General features: G+C 38.1%; 1 protein-coding gene across 1 annotated transcript in view; it reads right to left on the reverse strand.

The window, feature by feature from the left end:
• The window catches only part of LOC122813852 (zinc finger protein 184-like), an 86863-nt gene that overhangs the window by 57499 nt on the left and 7740 nt on the right, over nt 1-21624 (reverse strand). Inside the window, exons 2-4 of the mRNA XM_044086389.1 lie at nt 21443-21538; nt 11770-12111; nt 518-644 (exon numbers count right to left, since the gene is read on the reverse strand). Of these exons, the coding sequence (XP_043942324.1) occupies nt 518-644; nt 11770-12111; nt 21443-21538 (565 nt within the window). The remainder of the gene's footprint in view (nt 1-517; nt 645-11769; nt 12112-21442; nt 21539-21624) is intronic.

Here is a 21624-nt window from a genome sequence, read left to right on the forward strand (position 1 = left end):
ATTTAGTTTTTACTAATAAACAGTACTTTAGAAACACAAACTATTTGACTATGGTTCTTAGCAGAGAGGTTGATGGATCACAAAATCTACTCCTTGGAACATAAAGAGGAAAGAGATATAGGTAACTTCAAGGATGGAACAGACTATTTTATGTGTGACCTCGTCTTGAAAAAAGGTAGATGAACAAAGGCGCCATGCAGTTCAGCAGGAGATGAAAAAGTGAAATAAAGCAGGAATTAATTTATGAAGTGTTGAAAACCCATTACACAACATTGATAAAGCAGAAAACCAGAGTTTTATGGGTATGACATAGCATACTCTAACAAGAAAAGGTCAAGCATAGTTCAAAGGTGTTGTATACAGTAAGAAATGCTAGAAGTGTTAGAACTAGCTGAATTAAAAAAGGACACAAATTCCTTGTGACAACAAGGCACAAAATGTGCATTTATGAACCATTATGATACTAGTAACTTCTAGAGAAAAAAAAACAGATCTTAGTATGCTGGACTACACTTACCTATTGAAACCAAGGCTTCATAATTCTGTACCATCACTTCTCTGTGAAGCTCCTTATCTTGTTTTCTTAACATCTTCCATTCCTCTTCAGTAAAAGAAACAGCAACATCCTCAAAGGTTTCTGGTACCTTAAAATGATACACAGTGTGCTTTGTTTGTTTTATTCAAATATAAAATAAAATATAGAATTTTCATCAGAAAAATTAACTACTGTTAATTTATTTAGCATACTGGCAGCGTGTGGCCATGGTGGTGCAGCAGTTAGCATTGCCGCCTCACAGCAGGAGGTTCTCCAGTTCGATCCAAGGCTGGGGTGCCTTCTGTGCAGAGTCTGCATTTCCTCTCTGTGGTAACGTGGGTTTCCTCCGGGTGCTCCGGTTTGCTCCCACATCCCAAAGACATTCTATAGGTGGATTGGATACTCTAAATTGGCCCTAGGCATGACTGCTTGCATGTGTGTGCCTTCTGTGGAAGTTTGGTCGCCGGGCTGGCAACTTGATACCATAAAACTCCACTGCCAATCATGAGCAGACAGTTGATCTGCTGTGGCGACCCCTAACCGGGAAAAAGCCGAAAGAAGAAGATTGGCAACGTGACCCTCAAGGACCCCTTTTCAAAAACACGCTTTTTACAGACCACAGTAAAGTGATGTACAAGCTTACAGAAAATACAAGAAAGTAGACAATATAACTAGCATGAATCTTCGTCTAGTTACAGATACAAGAGCTGAGAATCATGTAGTAATATTATTACAATCTATTCACAGTATTTATGACAACATAATGCTTTCGAGTACAGACAGCTGCTGTTTGGAGAAAATATGAAAAAGGAGCACTTTGCTGAAGCACAAAGTCAGCATATTTTATAATTATTTTGCCTTAGTTTAAAGAGGCTGGCTTTGCGTTTCTGCAGTTGCTTCTTATGAGCAGCATTGTTCCTAGGGAGTTTTACATTTGTGATTTCTGATCGGAATTTATCCCATGTTCTTCCCCTAGTAGCAAATGCTGTGTTTAGGCTGTAAGTAAGCCAAGGGAACAGCTTGTTGTGGTTGATAGTAATTTGCAAAACACTGAAAAACAGTGTCACAGCCAGGCTGGAATGTAGCCGACATCCATTTTGTAGATGTTACTTCAGTAAGCGCATCACGTTGTCTGCTAAGTTTCAATTCACAGAAGGTGTATGTAGCATTTTCTTTGTTAATGAGATGGTCATCAGGCAGGAAGACTGACCCTTTGGAACTACTTTAGCCTGCAGACTACAGTCCAACATGTGCTGAAGAGCATCCTCCTCCTCCTTCAGCCATTAGAAAGGAATTGGTACTAAGAACTAGATGTTTGTGCTAGTGAAATTAACCCTGCCATGTCTTGAGACAAAAGCTACCTGTACCGCTAAAGTTCTTCACCCAAACAATACCTCCTCATTACCAATACTTCAGCAAGGAAGACTTCAGAGTGTCCAAAGAACCTATCTTACACTTCCACAAAGACCATGTTACTTTGTGTACTGACCACTGTTCATGCCAAAAACTACTGACAGAAGTGTCCTTAAATCAGGGTATTAAATTGCTTGCCTTTTCCTACCCCTCATAATAAAAGGGAAAGGATTATGCACTCTTTGGATGTTCACAGGAGTTTAGAATGACAGAGTATTTTGTCTCATTTGCACCAAGGAAAGAAGGATTACCAGCATAAAAACAGACTCAAAATTGCTAGCTCATTGTATTGCATTTTGTGAAAACAGTTGTGGTGAAGTAGTGCAGTGAAACATCTACAGCTTTTCTTACAGGGATTCCTGGAACAGAAATGAAGTCCTCTATGCACACATTCTATAGGCATTTCAGCTGGGATGTAGTGTCCAACACCAGGTTTGGATTTGCCGTACCATTTTACAGAGGCTTATCTAACATTCCTTTGTATCTCAGCCAATGCCCATCTTTATGGGCAACTTTCTGAATCCTACCAACTGTTATGAGTGCAGCTATGTTCCTTATGAAGAGTGCATTGCAGCTGTGCAAGTATCTCACCATAATAGCAGATGATTTGTTATGTGGCATCCTAGGACTTAGCTGTTTGACTATGATAATACCAGAAATGATAATCATTGTCTGTGTGTATTATCAGTCCTTTGCCTAGTCCCAGATATTGAATCCAGTCAATACTGGATAGGTTCCCGTAAGAGATCACATTATGTCACGGGATTACAGAGAAATCCATGTAAAAAAAGGTAGTTTTCAAGAAGAAAACAGAGTCTGGTACAGTCTGTAATCATTTTTAAAATGGAGAATTTAATTCCGGAGTTCAAAATGGGTGAGTAAAGAAAATCCTAAGGTAAGATTAAATCTTCCAAGACAACAAAAGGGTCTGTAAATTGGAACACAGTTTAGGAGATTAAAAATATTCCTTGACCTTCACTATTGGTAGTGGAGGAATGTACACACAAATTAAACATTTGGTCTTGGAAGATGGTAATACCTAGAGATACTGTGATCACAACAGATGTGATGTGATGCACCTCAAAAACGTCATAAGCATCAGCTCTTAGACCTGGTCTCTGATTCTGAAATTAGGAACAAACTTGCTTGGTTTCAATGAAGGCACTGTTAAGTCTGTAGTACCTGGCTTGCTCATCTAAAGACCATTTTCTAAGAATTTATTCGAAGAAATTTATTTTACACTTTATGATGTCCTTTTACTTTGTAAGTGTATCACATGAAGAAACATGACTGGATTCAATATCTGGGACTAGGCAAAGGACTGATAATACACACAGACAATGATTACCATTTCTGGTATTATCATAGTCAAACCGCTAAGTCCTAGGATGCCACATAACGAATCATCTGCTTTTATGGTGAGATACTTACACAGCTGCAATGCACTCTTCATAAGGAACATAGCTGCACTCATAACAGTTGGTAGGATTCAGAAAGTTGCCCATAAAGATGGGCATTGGCTGAGATACAAAGGAATGCTAGATAAGCCTCTGTAAAATGGTACGGCAAATCCAAACCTGGTGTTGGACACTACATCCCAGCTGAAATGCCTATAGAATGTGTGCATAGAGGACTTCATTTCTGTTTCAGGAATCCCTGTAAGAAAAGCTGTAGATGTTTCACTGCACTACATCACCACAACTATTTTCACAAAATGCAATACAATGAGCTAGCAGTCTGTTTTTACGCTGGTAAGCCTTCTTTCCTTGGTGCAAATGAGACAAAACACTCTGTCCTTCTAAACTCCTGTGAACATCCAAAGAGTGCAGAATCCTTCCCCTTTTATTATGAGTGGTAGGAAAAGGCAAGCAATTTAATATCCTGATATAAGGACACTTCTGTCAGTAGTTATTGGCATGAACAGTGGTCAGTACACAAAGTAACATGGTCTTTGTGGAAGTGTAAGATAGGTTCTTTGTATACTCTGAAATCTTCCTTGCTGAAGTATTCATAATGAGGAGGTACTGTTTGGGTGAAGACCTTTAGCTGTACAGTAGCTTTTGTCTCAAGACATGGCAGGGTTAATTTCACTAGCACAAACTTCTAATTCTAAGTTAGTACCATTTCCTTTCTAAGGGCTGAAGGCGGGGGAGGAAGAGGATGCTCTTCAGCACCTGTTGGACTGGGGCCTGCAGGCTAAAGTAGGTCCAAAGAGTCAGTCAGAATGGATGATAAATGTACCTTCAGTGAAACATAAATTAGTCCACAGTAAACAATGTCAACAAGTTATGTAGAACTAAGGGTGTGTCTACCAGTTTTGGAAACTGTTTCCTCTTTTGGTACTAAAAGGAAAACATTATCCATTTAGTTATGTAGGATTTCCTGGTCCTTGGCCTCCTAGCTCCCCTCATGACGATAAGCACTACCTTTAAGTAAGGAGGCCAATGGGAAGTAAAGTCATATGCTCCGTGCAGTGAGCCTGATAGTGGGTAGGTATAGGTGTATCAAGGACCCAAAAAGAGTGGGCAGGTTTAGGTTTATCAGGGACCCCTTCACCTGCATCAGGAGGTTCCCAATCTGAGGCAGGAGGAATGGGTCTTCCATTACCATTTCAAATGAAGGGGGATCCACTGCTGCCTCCCACCCCAAACCTCATTTTTCTGAACTAGGAACTGGGGAACAAGGGTATGGAAGGGAATTTATATAGAAATAGCAGTGCTTATTCAGAGAGATGGCATTCACTGTCCATGCCTATCTGTGCGGTGGTCTGGAACAGAACTCCAACTGTCTGTTGGTGAGAGAAGCATCTATCCCTGGTACATCTCCTTTGTTTATGAGGTCCACCTCTGTTAAAATCCCACTCATGAAAATTGGCTATGATCCCATTTCACTTTTTGATCAGGGAATCCTCTTAGCTAGGGATATGGAAAGCCCACAAGACTGCTTTCAGAACTCCCTCACAAGCTTGTGATTCTTGCCTGTAAATGATTAAGTACATAGTCCATGTACCACATCACTGCCTTCTGAGCAGAGTCTGCATGTCCTCCATGTGTTTGTGCGGGTTCCCCCTTTGCGTGCTCCAGTTTCTTCCCACATTCCAAAGACATGCAGTAGGTGGACTGCACACACTAACTTGGCCATAGGTGTGTGTGTGTGTGTGTGTGTGTGTGTGTGTGTGTGTGTGTGTGTGTGTGTGTGTGTGTGTGTGTGTGTGTGGAAATGCATGATGTAGAAGAACTACCATGACAGGGCTAGCCTCCCAACAATGTAAACCTTGGCTTTAGATAATTGACACTGTTGAAGTGACACCCCAACCCCATGCAAAAAATGCGAAAAAGGGGGTGTGGATGGATGGATGGATCACTATATTGTTTTCTTTTATCACACTCAGTACTTATGGCTTCTAAAGAAGCTTGAAATCTTTGAGTACCAGAATGACTGCCATACATTTTGGATTTATGTGTCATTTCCTCTTTGGGGCACCACATGCCCTGCACTCAGAGGTCTACTCTGTGATCCCCCAACCTAGATAAGAGGCACTTGTAGTTAAAAGTCTCATTTCAAGGAGGGGATTTTAAGGACATTCCCTATTTTTTTTTTTTTTGGCAATTGAGGATCCACCATTCTGGCTCCTACCTCGCACAAGAAGTATTGGGATGGTAATGGCAAGGCACTGATTGTGTTATTGCTACATATTCCTCAGGAACCACAGTGACTTACTCATCTACAATAATGCTAGTGACACCATTAAAATGCTGGGAACCATGTAACTTAGAATTCATAAGCTATGGCCCTTTCTTTAACAGCTTGTATAGAAAGTAGGTTGTCAGAAATTCTACCTTCTCCTGGAGAAGGAAAGCTTCTAGCTTTGAAGTATCAATGACAGCTCCAAAAATACTACTAACCTGACTGGTGTTAGACTGGTATATGGAAGATGTAGACAGAATCCAGCTTTAGGAAATAATACAAGTTATAACTCACTGCTTTCTGCAGCTTTTTGGGGGTTTGAACTGGAAGACGGCAGTTGTTCCATTAAGGATATGCATGAGTGTCCTTGCTCCTGCAATAAGCAGTGACTCTTTTAGGTTGAGGAATACTTTGCATCTTTGGGATGGCTAGAAACTATAGTATGTAACTGAGTTCCACTCATTTCATTAACAGCAACATAGATGAATGTAAACGGATTGAAGAATGCTCACTGAAACTACTTTCAGTGAGAATGGAGCCATCCTCTCGCAACTGTTGTGTGCCCAAGGATTTGTTATATACAAGTTCTGGGGTTTGGAGGGTGTCCCCATATGAGTGAAAAGAAGAGCTTTCCCCTTGCAAAAAAAAAAAAGAAATGATTCCGTGGAGGTTTGGCAAAAGCGGTTTTGGTGAGCATCAAGTTGTTTACATTCGGTGAAAGTGCTGTTGGTGACAACATGAATCCTTTGTAACCCTTACATAAAATTTCTAGAACTCGTGTATCTTTTGTAATGCACAGTCAGTTTTTTTTTCTGAAGACGGCCAATCAGCCACCAATCTCTATAGGTTGCTGGAGAAGCGGCAAATCTTTAAGGGTCAATGTGCAACTGTTTTTTTTGGGGGGGGGAACAAAAGATGATGAAGAGTGAGACAGTCACGTTTTCTCCCTGTTGAGAGTTTTGCTAGGGGCTTCTAGATGTACATTTTCCTCCTGGCTGCCACTTCCTTTTTTGGGTACCTTTTTTACCTTGTCAGTTTCGCATTTCTTTGCCCCTGGTATTGTTTTACTGGATAATTACTGCTATAATTGGGAATAAGAAGGTGACCCAATTGTTTTCTCATTTTGCCTCCATTTTTTTAATACTGCATGAGATGGGGATTCAGAAGGCAAGTCCTTGACCAAAGATGCATTCAGGAGTTGCACCTGAAAATCCATAGGAAGGGACTACAACTTTGGACAGGAATGTTTCTTTATGAAAGACAAGGTAGCAGCAGCAGCCCTACATAGTGCATCTACAGCATCATATCCACTGTCGACCTGCACAGCAATTTGCATTTTGCTCGCTAAAGTACCCTTCAGAGTTTTATCCTTAACTCCTCACATGCACCATGGAGTTGTTTAACAATCTCTGTGTGGATACTTGACCATGTAGATATGACAGTTCAAGGCTCTGAAGGCTGGGGATGTTTAGGTATAATCCTTCTTCCCAATATGGTCCAGAATTCTACTTTCATAATCACTGTCAAAAGGGTTACACCCTGGTCCAGTTTAGCTGTCTTAGTAGTATCTTGGGATACTATATCTGAATCTGCATCTAGATTTCAAGTTCAGTCCCATTTACTCTGCAGATTTTACTGTAATGAGTGCATTGCTACTATTAAATTAATGCTGCATTTTCCATTAGTGAATAAAATAGGTCTAAACTTTTAAGATTAAAGAAAAGCACTCAAAACTGGTGTAAAAGAATAAAAGTAGGCAACCTATGCACAAGAAAACACATAAACTAACAAAGTAGAATAGTACGTTCCCTTTGGAAGGGCACCAGATCACACACCATTAACTACAATGCAATGGCAGGGGAGGCTATTTTTGTTATGTCATCCTTGGACTTCAAGCTTATTGAATTGAATCCTAAGTTGATTCTGAAAGGGAAAAACATCAATGGCAACCTTTAACATCCCCCACAGTATGTTTATAGTTAGAAGTATTAAGGATTTAATGACGATTACAACTAACTATTTAAATAATTCTTTGACTCTTTCAATAAAAAGAAAAAAAGGACCTCAAAAACTCTCATTTGGGGGAGATCACAATATGGTCCTCATTTGTTTTCCTTAACCACTGTATGACCATGGCTGAAAGACATACCCCATCTCAAAGGACCTTAAATAGGTACACGGTAGAAATGGAGCAATGGGATACCTGGAGAATTCTCCAGTGGTATGAAGAAGATTATACCTCAAATTTTTTCTCAGGTAGATGGCAAGTATTGGAGGTGTGAAGGGGAAGAAAGAAGTAACTGGGAACATACGCTTGAGGAGTTTACAGAGTTTGCAGATTTAAAAAATTCCATACAGAGTACTCTGTATGAAATACTGGGTGAGCAAATGGCTGTAACTAAGGATATATATATATATATATAAATATATATAAATATATATATATATATATATATATATATATATATATATATATATTTTTTTTTTTTTTTTTTTTTTTTAATCTGGGACACAGGATCTGAGTTGCCTAGACATAGTAAGGCATTATTAAGTTTAATGCTGGTGGCTGCCAAAAAGCAATTGCTAGAAAATTGAAATCAAAGTCTAAACCAACTGTATTTGACATACTGAATATTACAAAAGAGATAAAGGAACAGGAACGTACGGGAAAAAAAAGGTAAGAGTAAATTACACCAAAATAAATGGAAATTATGGGAACAATACATGCGTATTCATGTTCAGGAGGAGGAGTGAGGTTTAAGGGAAGGGAAGGGAGGAATTCAGCAATTTTTGTGATATTGGACTGATGATAGTTAAAAAGAAAGATGCTTAAAAAAGGATTATTCCTCTACAGAAATAGCTGGTAATATTTCAAGCATGCCAGTCTTCAAGTTGGTGGCAGAAATCTTCTTGTTACAAGGCAGAAAGTTTCCTTATGCCTTTTAAGTACCACAAGGCAATCTTTCAAAACTGAACCCTCCCAACAATGAAGATTATTCCCCTATGGAGAATTCTTGGGAAACTAACTCAAAAAAAGATCTAAGAACGTTTTAAGTCCTTTATTAATCTATATTGTTTATGTAATTTTCCTCTAAGTCTATGCTGGGAATCTCTCAAGCTAGAGCAGTACAGCTTATGTGCATAGGCTAAGGCATGGGTAATAGATGAACCAGATCCCCATATATGGAAATTGGAAATAGCAGATTAATCTTGGCTGTAACTGCAGCACGTCCAGACAGCCCAATACATTGAAAAACCATAAACTGACATAATTCTAGTTTATCACATCCTTATCAGAAAAGGTTCAGCTTTAGCTAAAGCATGTTTCTCTGCAAAGGTGGGCACAGGTCAATAACTGCAGCAGACAGCTTGCATACTAAGTGTTTATATTTGGATATCCAGTATGGTGACTTATTTGAAGAAATTGCAGTATTCCTTATCTAAACAAAGGATAGATGTCAGGAACGTGTTGTTTTACAATGACCTATACAAAGAGCGATAGAAACTAAATGACTTCTGGGTAAACCAAATTATAACATTCTTGAAAAAGGCGCAGATATCTAGACTCTCAAGAGAAGAAGCAGAATCATTAACTTCTCCCATAAGTAAAAAGTAGTCCAAATTTACATTTCAAAAACTTTTGGGGCAAAAACCTGGGACTTGATGGCTTGAATACTGAAGTACACAAATCCCTACAGATACACAAGTAATCCCTTTTGTTGAAACTATTCAAGTCATTCAGAAGGAAGTAGTAATGTATGGCTCATCTCCCCTTAGTATTATAATAGTACTTCCAAAACCCAACTAAGACACTTCTAAAGTCCAGAACTACAAACCAATACCCTTTCTGTGAAATTCTACTATCAATAACTCTCCTAATCATTGGGAATTTGTGGCAGATAGATCAAGCACTGCTCATATATATACCACTAACATACATACAGGGACTACGGACCCCAACCCTGTCAACTGTCTTGATTCTGAGAAGACATCCAACAACATTAATTGGCAGTATGTTTGGCAAGTTCTCCAATACATGGGATACCCCTCCTCCTTTTGTGTGGGATTTATATGCATCCCCAAGGGCTCAAACGCTGGTGAACTGCTCAGTCTCTACTATGTTTAAGTTAAACAGGGGCACAAGAAAAGGGTGCCTAGGGTCCCAAACACTTTCTTCTAGCAAATGAACCCTGGACAGACTTTTAACAAGAATACACTCAATGGTAACACTTCACAGAGTATTCATACTAATATGTCATTTTTGCTGATGATTGCAAAGTTCAAAAACAGGACCCTGAATAGAACATCTATCTTCTGCTCTTTTTCATTTAGGAAGCTTTGTGAGCATAACAGACCTAGATTTAAATTTGCACAAGTCAGAAATGTTTACTAACAGCATTAGCTTTGAATAAAAGGCCGACATACAGGTTGCTCTAAATTGAGCAAACATTCCTCTTAAACACCTGACTATCTTTATAATGCTAATGTAATGAGCATGTTGGATATGAACTTGAAGGGCATATAGGATAAATCCTTTATTTGGAGGAATATATAGTAAAGCCTTCTGCCGTCTCTGTTTGGAAGAGTACCTATCAGTTAGCAAAAAGTTATACGCTCCTTTGTTGTTTCATGTCTTAAGGCAAACACCCAGTATTTTCAATAATATTTATTTTGGCTAAAGTCTTTAATGTATCTTATCAATTCATAAAGGATGAAGAGAGGCAGCTACTAAAAAGGTCTAAGATGTTTACTTATCATCATCTCTTGGTTAGAGAGACTCGAAGACTGGGAATTATATGCTGCTGCTTTTATGCTTCTCAATTAAAGGACAGACAAACCCCAATATGGGTGAAGACAGAAGCTAGGCTTCTTATCGCTGACTCTCCCTGGGCTACTGTTTGGTTCAGGAAATACTTGACTCTGCAGGGAAAGAACTGGTACCCCCACTACTAGCAATTTATAAAGCTTCGACAAATGAAAATACACAGCACTACACACCGTGACAACAGCAAAAGTTTTCCATGGTATGACCAGACATCTTAACTGTCTCTGTTTTGAAGAAGCAGTCTTATTTATAGGCCTGATTTACCCCTGCACATGATGTACCTACTTTGGGAGGTCTCCATTTTCAGGCTCGATTTATCCTTTCACATAATTTTCAGAATCCTCACCTCATCAAATGCGATTTTTGAAACTGTCTAGTGCACTGAACACCACACTGTATGACCAACATACAATTTCTATCAATAATTTACGGAAAGGAGGACACGTATCTTGTATCTCCCTTCTTCAGAAACAAAGACAGATGATCTTGTGTGATAGAATTTTGCAATACGGTAGATTATAATCTACAGATTTTCTAACGCCTCTTAGATAATGTGCTTATATTTTCCACCATTTTTATCACTTTTTTTTTTAATGTATTTCTAAACATTATCCTACATTCGTATTGGAAACAGGAAGGCTACTTGGTAGTCAGATTTTATCCCAATTAGATGTCCAGAATTATGGATGTATGCATCTTCTTTTCAAGGGTCTTTGTGACTATTTTCAATGTGTGCAGGTTAAGACGTAGGGGCATGACTCTGCACCCCAAGTTAAATGCACTGGTCCCCAAGTCACTACTACCTCAGAGTTATGTTAAATTAGGGTGAATGAGGGGATAGAATCACAAAAGTGAAGGACTTGGGGAGGCTCCATATGTGGTGCTTTTTCCAAAGCATTCCCTCTCTCCAAGTTTTTATTGTGCCAAATCACATGTCATTGGTGTGTGCTTGGCCCAACTGGCATTAATCATTATCTAATAAATCACTGACAAATACATTTTGAAGTTGTTGCAGAAGTATGTCATAACAGAGCATATTATTTTTTGTTAGATGGAAACTTCATTGAATTAATGGAAGAATTCATAAATCAATGGCAGATTTATTTATACATGCAATTTTTTTCATATATCCAGAGAGATTGACATAATAAAAATGTGAATAATTATTTCACAATTATGCAAATGACTTTGCAAAATTTACTGTGGTGATATGGTACTCTCACATAATTTCTTTATCTCACTTGCCACCTATCCTCTCACTTCCTAACAAAAAAAAATGTGCAAAATACATAATAAAAGACAGGCTTACCATAAGCAAACCAACAGCTTTATGTTGTCTGATCTCCAAACGATTATCAGACAATGTCCTGTTAGTGGGCATAATATCAGCTTGAATGGGTACAGGTGTGTCTTTCCTATCTTTTAGAACTTCTGCCTCTTTATTCTTGAGATCAGAGTCAGCAGTGGACACTACAACGTGGGAGGATATAGCATCACATTCAGTGCATTCAAGATCATCTTCCATTTCTTTCAGAATGTTTGATGCTTCATTCTTAAGCTGCTGGATGAGTTTTTGCTCCTTCACATGCAGAAACTGGTGCAGTTTTGCAAATTCTTGTGAAATGTATTGCTCCAAAGAAAAAACATCTTCCTGGAAAATAATGAATATATAAACAGGTGAGATAAATTCATGTACATGACAATATCAGCTGTATCAAAGCATTTTCCTTATAAAACAAAATGAGTACAGACCAGCCCACTAACATAAAGGTAAGGCATCTGTCTGTGTCACTGGTGACCTCTTACTGGAATCGAGATAGAACCCATCAGTATGGCTGCAAAGACAGAAAGACAACCAGCAGCCAAGGATGCTCGTGGAGGAGCAGGAAGGAGATATATACTTGATACAAAGACAAGCTTTAACATATGCAAGTTATTTATATGGGAAAAATATACATGTATATTGCAGAATTTATAAAGATATTAGAGGCATGACATACATAAAATCATATTTAGTCATTAAATCAGAATAATGGAAGACTTGCTTTCACATGAACACACACAATAAATAAATAGCATCTTCAAAATAAAGTTCAGTCAATAAAGTTTAGCACTCCACAGAAAATTCTGTCAGAACACATAGAGGCCTCTTTCCAAGGCCCCACTTTAAGTTCAGGCATTCCACAACCTACTTCCACTTTCAGCCCCAAAAATCTCCAGGCCTTTCTCCAAGGTCTCACTCTTAATTCCAAAAATTAATCGCAGTTTATAAACAAAGCTCGATGGACTATTCCTGACTGGGCCCTCCATGCTTCCAGTACTACATTTCATCACACTGCCCTTCCACCGAATAACTCTCTCACTCGATTTCACCTTTCAGGCTGCTCTCTTTATACTGAGGTACAGTCCCGCTGACTGACCATTATATGCTGACTACATATTTAAAGAAACATGCATATTTTAACACATCTTTCAATAACACCGTACAAAATCACAAGAATTTAATAATGTTACAGTTTTACAATATCAACAAGCTCCACATGCAACTACCACCCCTTTCTCAACACAAAATGAGGTGATTTGGACTCCTCATGAAGGATAGGCTGTCTTCTACAACTGGCAATTTAGTTAGAGGGCACAATATATTCTCTACCAGATAACACTTTCTACTATAGCTACCAAAAGCCATTCCTCCATTATTCCCAGTTACTATCCTTCATCTTGTTTCTGATATTCTGAATGGATTAAGTATAACCTGCCCTTCTGAAGCAGTTTTCAACAAAATTGAATTAATGTTGCAAAGTAACTCCATCAAACTAGTCTTACTACCAAACAGAAACTTCCAATTTATTACATCCTATGTCATAGATGTCACCCCTTTTATTGTCATATCTCTTTTACTGGTGTTATGTTATGGAGGTCACCCCTTTTAACTCACACATTATATGTTATCTATTTCATACCTAAACAAGCTCTTCCCCTCTATCAAACAGGATAACCCAAGTGTTGGTAGCTTCCCTACTATCCACTCTAAAATGTACTTGCCAGCTGTAAAAAACGTTCTATTCTAGGGATGCTGTGTATATGCTCTATACATAATCTTGCATCTTACTTTTATTTTCTGAACATTTCTTTATACAGAATGCCTGCATAACTTTTGCTAACCTCCATGCCTTTTCTCCTTAGCATATTTTGCTTACAGGTTTCTGCCTTACTCATATCCACTAACGTCAGTAAGTTCATTGCACTACTGAAATCTGTCAGTTAACAAAGACAGGCATCAATTCTCCTTAAAAAGTACCTTTAATGACGCTCACTGAACTGCTATCATGGAGATTACATGTATACATTGAAATACATGATTCTACCCATCACAAGTTTTAACTTGGTGCAAAGGGCAAATGCTATGCCTGTGTCAATTTTGTTTGGCCTCACAGATACCATTCTGCACAACTAATGCACTCACTGTCTATATTTACTACATTCTCCATGTTAACCTGTTCTTTAGCTAGAAAGTTCAGGTTTGACTCTCTAAATAACTCAGGGCTACTATGTGTTTTTATTTCCTCTGTGTTCTTTTCTTCCATCGTGGTACTCCAGTTTTGACTTATTGTTCTGAAGGTGTTACTTCCCCCACTATGCAAGTCAACAACTTATTTAACAGGCATCTACCTTTTTAAAATGTATTTGGCTTACTGTTCAGTCCACTTTCTTCATCAGCCTGGTTCTCTACCTTAGTTTGAGTGGAGACCAGCCCTTTAATTCCTTTTCATTCCTTATGTTACCCATTTACATCAAAATCCCCCCACCCAAAAAAAAAAAACTTATTTCTACTTTGATCTATGTTGCTTACTGTCCGCTTTCAGTTGTATTTTCTGCTGTATTTTAGCAGAAATAGGCTCAGAACTCCATAATCTCCTCCTTATCTCACTGTCTTAACACTTGCTCCATTCTGAAGGTCCTTACGCTAGGGCCTTTCTTCTACCTGTATCCAATCTGTTTCAGTACCAACAGTTCTTCAAGATTCTGTGCATGTCTCTGTAATGTACTATTTCCTTAAGTTTCTATACTGACATCCATTACAGTTCTGGATTCAGAATTCCTCCTCAGCTCATTTCAGTTTCTATAATGACACCCCTTATGGTTCTACACTTGGTATTATCTCTAGCTCATTTTAATTTCCTATAGTAACATCTCTTATAGTTTTAGTTTTTGCTGGTCTGTTAGCACAGGACACTTCTGATAACAGACAGAATCCTTCCGACCACCATCAAGCTTTGGCTCCGTCTGTTTCAGTCTCTGCCTCATTTAATGTTTCTGTTTCCTTCTCTTCATCAACCTGATACGTAGAACCCCTTCCTCTATGTTTTACACAGGAATCTCTTTGGGACTCTGTTCAGTGTCACCTCTTCTATCAGCGCACACCACCTTCTCCTTTTTCTTACTTTCTGTACATTTCTCTCCATTTAAGGGCGAATCACAACTCCTTCAGTATCTATTCATTTCCTACGACAGAAGGATACCATGGAATGGATGCATACCAACTTCTCACATACTGCTTTGTCTCTATGACACTCTCTGAAAAGGCATCTGTGAAGATATTTCATCTCTCTCTGTTTCAGGATGAATGCACAGCACTCTTTCATTCCCTTTTTAATATCCAAGCTGTTTTTCTTCTACCTTCTTCTACCTCAGGAGGAATATTTACCACTATTTGTTTCCTTTTTAACTCGATATCCCTCAGAAAAGGAAATCTCAAAACAAATTGCATCCACCCTTATTACTGTGGCATGGATTATAATTAACTGTTGCCAAGATTCCTGACTTTTCTGTCACATGCTAAAAAAGTGGTTTAGATCACTGGTTGGGTATTATCTCTCTCTCTCTTTAACTACACTGAAGCAAGCTGTTACAGGTAAATTACTTTCTCTGAACTCTCATATATTCTCCTCTAACAAGGTTTTCTTTTTTAACTTGATAGAAAAGTTCAAAATTCAACCCAGCTTGTACATTTTTTATCCTAAACTTACTTCCATAGGGTGTGCTTCCTCAGTGAGGGATTTCTTCTTTTTAGTACTACCAAACACTGACATTTCCTGCCCTGCAAGACTTTTCAACCTGCAAATATTCCTATGCTCTCTACCCTGTACCATTGTCAAGCTACAATTACACATACTCCTTGCTTTGTAAAGTTTTCAAATTGCACTGGCTTAGTGTGCATCTCTCTTACTTTTACTTGTTTTTACTCTTAGATGTTGGTCCATCCTGCCAGACTGCAGTACTCTGATGTCTCTTACATCTAAAGGCGCCTCAATCTCAGCAAGATGTAATATTTTGGTGTTTAAACCTCATACCTCTGCAGATTCTGTTCTTGCTGGCTGAAACTAAGTGAGTAAGCTCATTTCTTTCGTATTTTCCAGGCCAACTCCCTTCTCCTGATTTTGGCTTTTTATCACTGCTGTGCTCACTATCCTCGCCATTTTTACAGTGAATATTAGGTTACTGCTCTGTTTTCATGTTTATGTACATCACTTTTCTACAATGCATCTATAAATTCTCCCTCATCCCACATTTTGCATAGTGCTTGAAAGTGGGAAAAATATTTTCCAAATATTAACTTGTGGGCCATGTCAGGGGATACAGCCACAGGACATAATTTTTACAGCCCTGTTTCAAGCAGAGCAGAGTTCAATCCTCTCAGCACAGGTAGTCGGGATGTGTTACACAACCTATCTAGTACACGTAAAAGCACATATAATCAGTTTGATGAAGCAAAGATCTCCCAGACGTGTAATAAGATAATATAATTTTTTATTGTAAATATTCTTATGTTTATACCACAGGGAGCCCTTGATAAAGGAAATTGTGCTTCCAGAGTCCAGAAATATTTGAATCACTCAACTTTCTAAAAATATAGTACATTTTAACCTAGTGACACTGGGTACACTCAGTTATTCTAGATGATGGAACACACATTACACAACTTTGAAAGTGGCCTTTCCCTACACATTTGTAAGAAATTAACACATTATTCTTTGTATTTTGTTTCACTAAAAATTATACATTTTTCCTAACATTTTGGCCTTAGAAACAACGGCTGCATTTTTTAAACATTGCGCTATTAACTAAAACTGATTTACTGCCAGATTCTCTTATGTTGCTATTTACTGTTGCTGTCAAGTTCAAGCAAAAACTTTAACATCTGTTGTACAAACACCAGATTCTATAAAATAAAAGTCCAGTTACAATATTTTACTCCTTGTTTGTATCAACACTAGCCAACAGTTCTTTAACATAGCCAATACTGTAATTCTCTTTTACGTCTCTATGTGGCACAGATCTGAGTTGGCAGCTTTGTTATCTAGTCATAAAACCTACTGCTGCAAATGTCTCAGCTGTTTTTCAGTCTTCATCTGTCAGTCCACCAGTCTCTGCAGCAATGCCTCCATGCTTGCAGATAAAGAAACACACAAAACCAAACACTTCTCAGGGAAAAAGACTAAAGAGGAACATGAGATTGCTTTCCCTCCAGAGAAAGATTTCCACCAGGAATGGGTCATCACTATGGGCCCTATGGGATATTCTCTCAGTCACCATGACTTGTCTCTAGCCACAAACCTTCTCTCTTATTTTTGTGACGGGAACAGAGATAACAAAAGTACATGCAGCAATCAGTTTAAGTAAGAACACAGGATTTAGCATGGGTAACCTTAATTTTAGATTAACTAATGCCAGTATTTGATGTTGTCATTTTGAGGCAGCTGCTCCCAGTGTTGAACTTTATTTACTAAAAATGTACACAGTTGTGAGTTAATAGAGAATAGAGGGTTTCAGAAAAATTACTTGTGTTTTTGTTTGGGTGTTTTCATTTTAGCAAAATGTTTTGAATAATGTGAGATACAGTTATATGGAAAAGAGAAAAAAACAATTATATAAAAGACCAGCCTGCCAAAAATGTGTGCATGCAAAACAATTCTTGGAAATACACATTCTAAAGAACTATCAATTAGAATAGGTGGGAGCAATACCTTTCGATCATAATGGCTACTCTGTCTATATTATCTTGGAATGTGAATAAACAAAAAGTACTGAATTATATTAAAAAACATATGGTGCTAACAGCAATGTTGCAGGAGACATATTTGGATAAAAATAACCATGTGAATTTGACAAATAAAGGATTTCAGGATGGTTATTACTTCTATATGAAAGCAGCATGCAAAATAGCTGAACCCCTAATTTATATTTATAACCTCTCACTTACCACAGGAATTGTTCCACCAGCCCTGAAAATGCCATCATTATACCTCTTCTAAAGGTACCCCAGCCCCCCAAAACCCATGGAGGCTATGGACCTCTCTCTACTCTCTATTCTTTTTCAAAAATATTTTGAAAAAGTTCTTTAAGCAGTTGCTTAACCATGTTAATAGCTCTGGGTTTCTCTTTGATAGACAGCATGGCTGCAGAAATAGGTTTACCTCAACCACCACTATAGTCTCAGCACATGACACTCTGTATAGTAACCCAAATGATGGTTTCCTTACAGCAGGTATTTTTGTGGACTTGACCCATGACTTTGAAACTGTTGAACACAAAAAAAAAGCTTGCTAAGTTACAAAAATTCAGTTTAGGAGGAAAATGTCATTACCTGGTTCCATAGCTTTCTTGACAGCAAGACATTTCAATTATACTCTAACAATCAGATGTCCACTAATGGAACACTAAAAACAGATCTCCCTCAAGGTCATGTTTTAGGCTCATAACTGTTTTCTTTATTCATTGATGATATTATTTTTGATTTACCTGAATTTAACATTACCTTCTATGCAGATTATATTTTATTACTCCAGGCAAAAAGATGCCTCACAGTCCTGCAATCTGAACTCCAGAAATCCTTATTTAATCTTTGTAAGTGGTCAGAGCAAAATAAACTCCAAATTAAATGCAGAAAACTGTAGATGGACATGGAATAGCTGGAGGGGTTGGGACTCTGTGATGAGGGTTGTAACTTGGGACTTCCAAAACATAATTGGGACCCACACTTCTTAAAGCCAGCCCTGCTGCCACAACACAGAATGGCGTCTCTGGATCATACCATTAATTCATTTTATGAACTGCCTTACATAAAACAGGGTCAAATAAATGGAACATACATTAATCTAGACACCTTTAACCTCATTAACGTCTTTGAAAAAGTAACCGAAGCAGTGGATAGTGGTTATGCAGTCCATGCAGCATATCTGGACCTGGCCAAAGCCTTTGACACTATTCCCACATGCAAGCATTATTGACAGCCTTGTAAATCTGAGTGTAAATCCTTACACTGTATGGTGGGCTGGTCATCTGAAAGACCTATGTTGTTAGGATCACAGGTGCCACTTCTGAAAGTAAAATGCCTACCAGTGGTGCACCACTTTGGAGTTTATTTTGCGCTGACCACTGACAAAGATTAAAGAAGGATTGCTGGAATTCAGATTGTAGGACTGTGAGATATTTTTTTAACTGGAGTAATAAAATAGCATCTGCGTAGAGGGAGAGGTTAAGTTTACGCAAGACATAAGTAATATCATTAAAGAAAACAATTTTAGGCCATCTCCTACTTGGCAGAAATTTTGCAGACCCTCAGGCCAGCACTCCTGGCCTATGGGTAAATAAGTTTGCAGACAACTGTAAACTGGCTATTGCTATTCGATCTTCAGCTGACTCACAAATACTGCAACATGGGATAACCAAGGTCAACAACTAGTAATGGTCTCAAATTAAATTTATTTATTTGACATTTGTTGACCTGGTTAGCCCGACTGAGCTAAAGCCCTTTTCAGTGGAGGCCCGGGGAGAGAAGGTCCACAGACACAAGAAATACAAGTAAAAACTACAGGAGTACAAGTTTTACAGGATCCGAATAAAAGTAGCTAATAACACAAGATAAGCAAGAAAATTTCAACAATGCATTGTACATTCAAAAAAGAAACTGTACAAGTAAGAAAGCAAAAAAAAAATCAATAGTTATGTCCAAAAGTTATAGCAAAAGAAAACTTACCTAAGTTACAATAAGAATGGAATAGGTATATACAGTAAGAAAAAATTCACAGGCGTCACAAACTGGCATTGGCAGTATGATGATTAGAGAAAGGGAAGCATTGCAGATATGTAGACAGTACAGACAAAGATGGGTAGAATAAGAAGCAGTTAAAGATACAGGGGTTGTAAAAACGTATAAAGAAAAATTAGGTGGAATAATAGTAGGGAGGAGGAAGAAAGGAGAAGATATAGCAGGCAGGATAGTGGTAAGGAAGGAGAAGTGAGAAGGAGAGGCAGAGAGGGAAACAGAAGAAGAAGAAAACAAGAAAAGAAAGTAGGAAGGGGAGAGAGGGAAGACAATGATGGTGGGATGATTGCAGTGACAAACCCAGTTAGTGTGCAGGTAATTTCTGAGAGTTTTCCTGAAATTGCTTTGATGGGAAAAGTTTCTGAGGGCAGAGGGGAGATTATTTGAAGAAAGGGCTGGGAAGTAGCTATAGAGGTTTTGTCCTAAAGATTTCTTATGTTTATGTATTTGTAAAAGATGTTTGCCAGAGCTTCTGAGGGAGCATTTTGGGTTATAGAGGGGAATGAGAGTGGATAAGCTAGGGCAGAGAGTGGGCTTATTTAGAATAATATGGATGATGAGAAGGTGAGTAAGTAAAGGTTGGTTAGGAAACTCAAGCCGACTGACTGTCTGAAGAACAAGACAGTGGTGGGTTTTAGGTGGGAGATTGGCTGCAAAACGAGCCACTTTGTCATAAGTAATTTCAAGTTTGGAAAGTAGAGTTGTCTGTAAGTTAGCAAAGATTTGGGAGAAATAGAAGAGGTTGGGGAGGAGATATGCTTAGGCAAGTGAGATTCTAGAGTTGGGAGTAAGGAACCTTTTGTTTTTCTATAGTAGGCCAAGCTTTTGGTGTTTTTTTTAATGTAAAAAAAAAATGAAGCATAGCTAATTCTAGTCAACAGAACAGTTTCACTAATCATACAGGAAATGCACCACTCCAATCAGACACTGTTGTTAGGAATCTAGGCACATGTGTTGGCATTTTCTTATTTGACCATCATGACTCCACAATATTTAAAAAAAAAACTTTTATCTGGTTCTTCTAATTTAGAAAGGTTATCTCCCTTTTACTCATATCTTAACATACCCATTATAGTCAATTGACTAAAATACATCTTTTGGCATGTTATTTGTCTAAATATATCACACAGTTTGAGAGGCCTCAGAGATTCATAACTAAAGATCAGTGGCCTCAAAAATCTTAGTTACCAGGAGAGACTGGCAGCCCTTTCACTGTACTCAGTCTCTTACAGACTCAACCATGGAGATACGTGTTTAGCCTTTTGAGCAAAGAAACATCCAACCTTACTTCACCTCCTATTCCATTGCAGAACTAACTTTACCTTAAACAGATATCCCAGAAAATCCCTCACTTCTGGAACAAACTTCCACCAAATGTCAAACAGAGTAGCACCCTTGCAACCTTCAAGGTAAACCTAGATAACTGGATGGATTGACCAAAGAAGAATTTTAGGCTCTCTTGTCTTGCTCTACTTGAGGCTGGAGGAAATTTCTGAATAGGACTTTTGACTTGGCTTGAAATGGTCTACAGAATGGCTGCCTAGTACTTACCTATGAATCTACACAATAATAAAATAAACTTTAAGCAGTGCTTCCGAGATGTTGGATGGCTTAGTAAGAGTATACTATACTTGCTTCTTAAACATTTCAGAACAATTCTACTCTTCATTACTGTCTAGTTGTCAAGACAAAAAGCCACAATGCAGACAACAGGCTTTTCAAACTTTGCTCACCAGTAACCAGTAAAATATGCATGGCATAAACTTTGTTTTAAAAAATAATACGATAGCAATCTAAAATGTGCAACTGATGCCCCTATGCATTTATCATTCTTTATATTCAATACTTTTATAACTAAACAGAGTCTCCATACCTGTATGTCTGCAATTTCTTTCTCCTTTTTGATTTGCAAATGTTTAAAATGTTTCACTCTGCACTCTAGAGATGCTAAAGCAATTTTCAGCTTGTCCTGTGGATAAAAATGCATAATTAAGCTACACAAACATGAAAGTGGAGTTCAAAAAAACAGTATGCTCATTTAATTTATTAAAAATT

Source organism: Protopterus annectens, chromosome 10.part0 (genome assembly GCF_019279795.1).
Source record: "Protopterus annectens isolate FY-2018-M chromosome 10.part0, PAN1.0, whole genome shotgun sequence".
Classification (NCBI taxonomy): Eukaryota; Metazoa; Chordata; order Ceratodontiformes; family Protopteridae; genus Protopterus; species Protopterus annectens.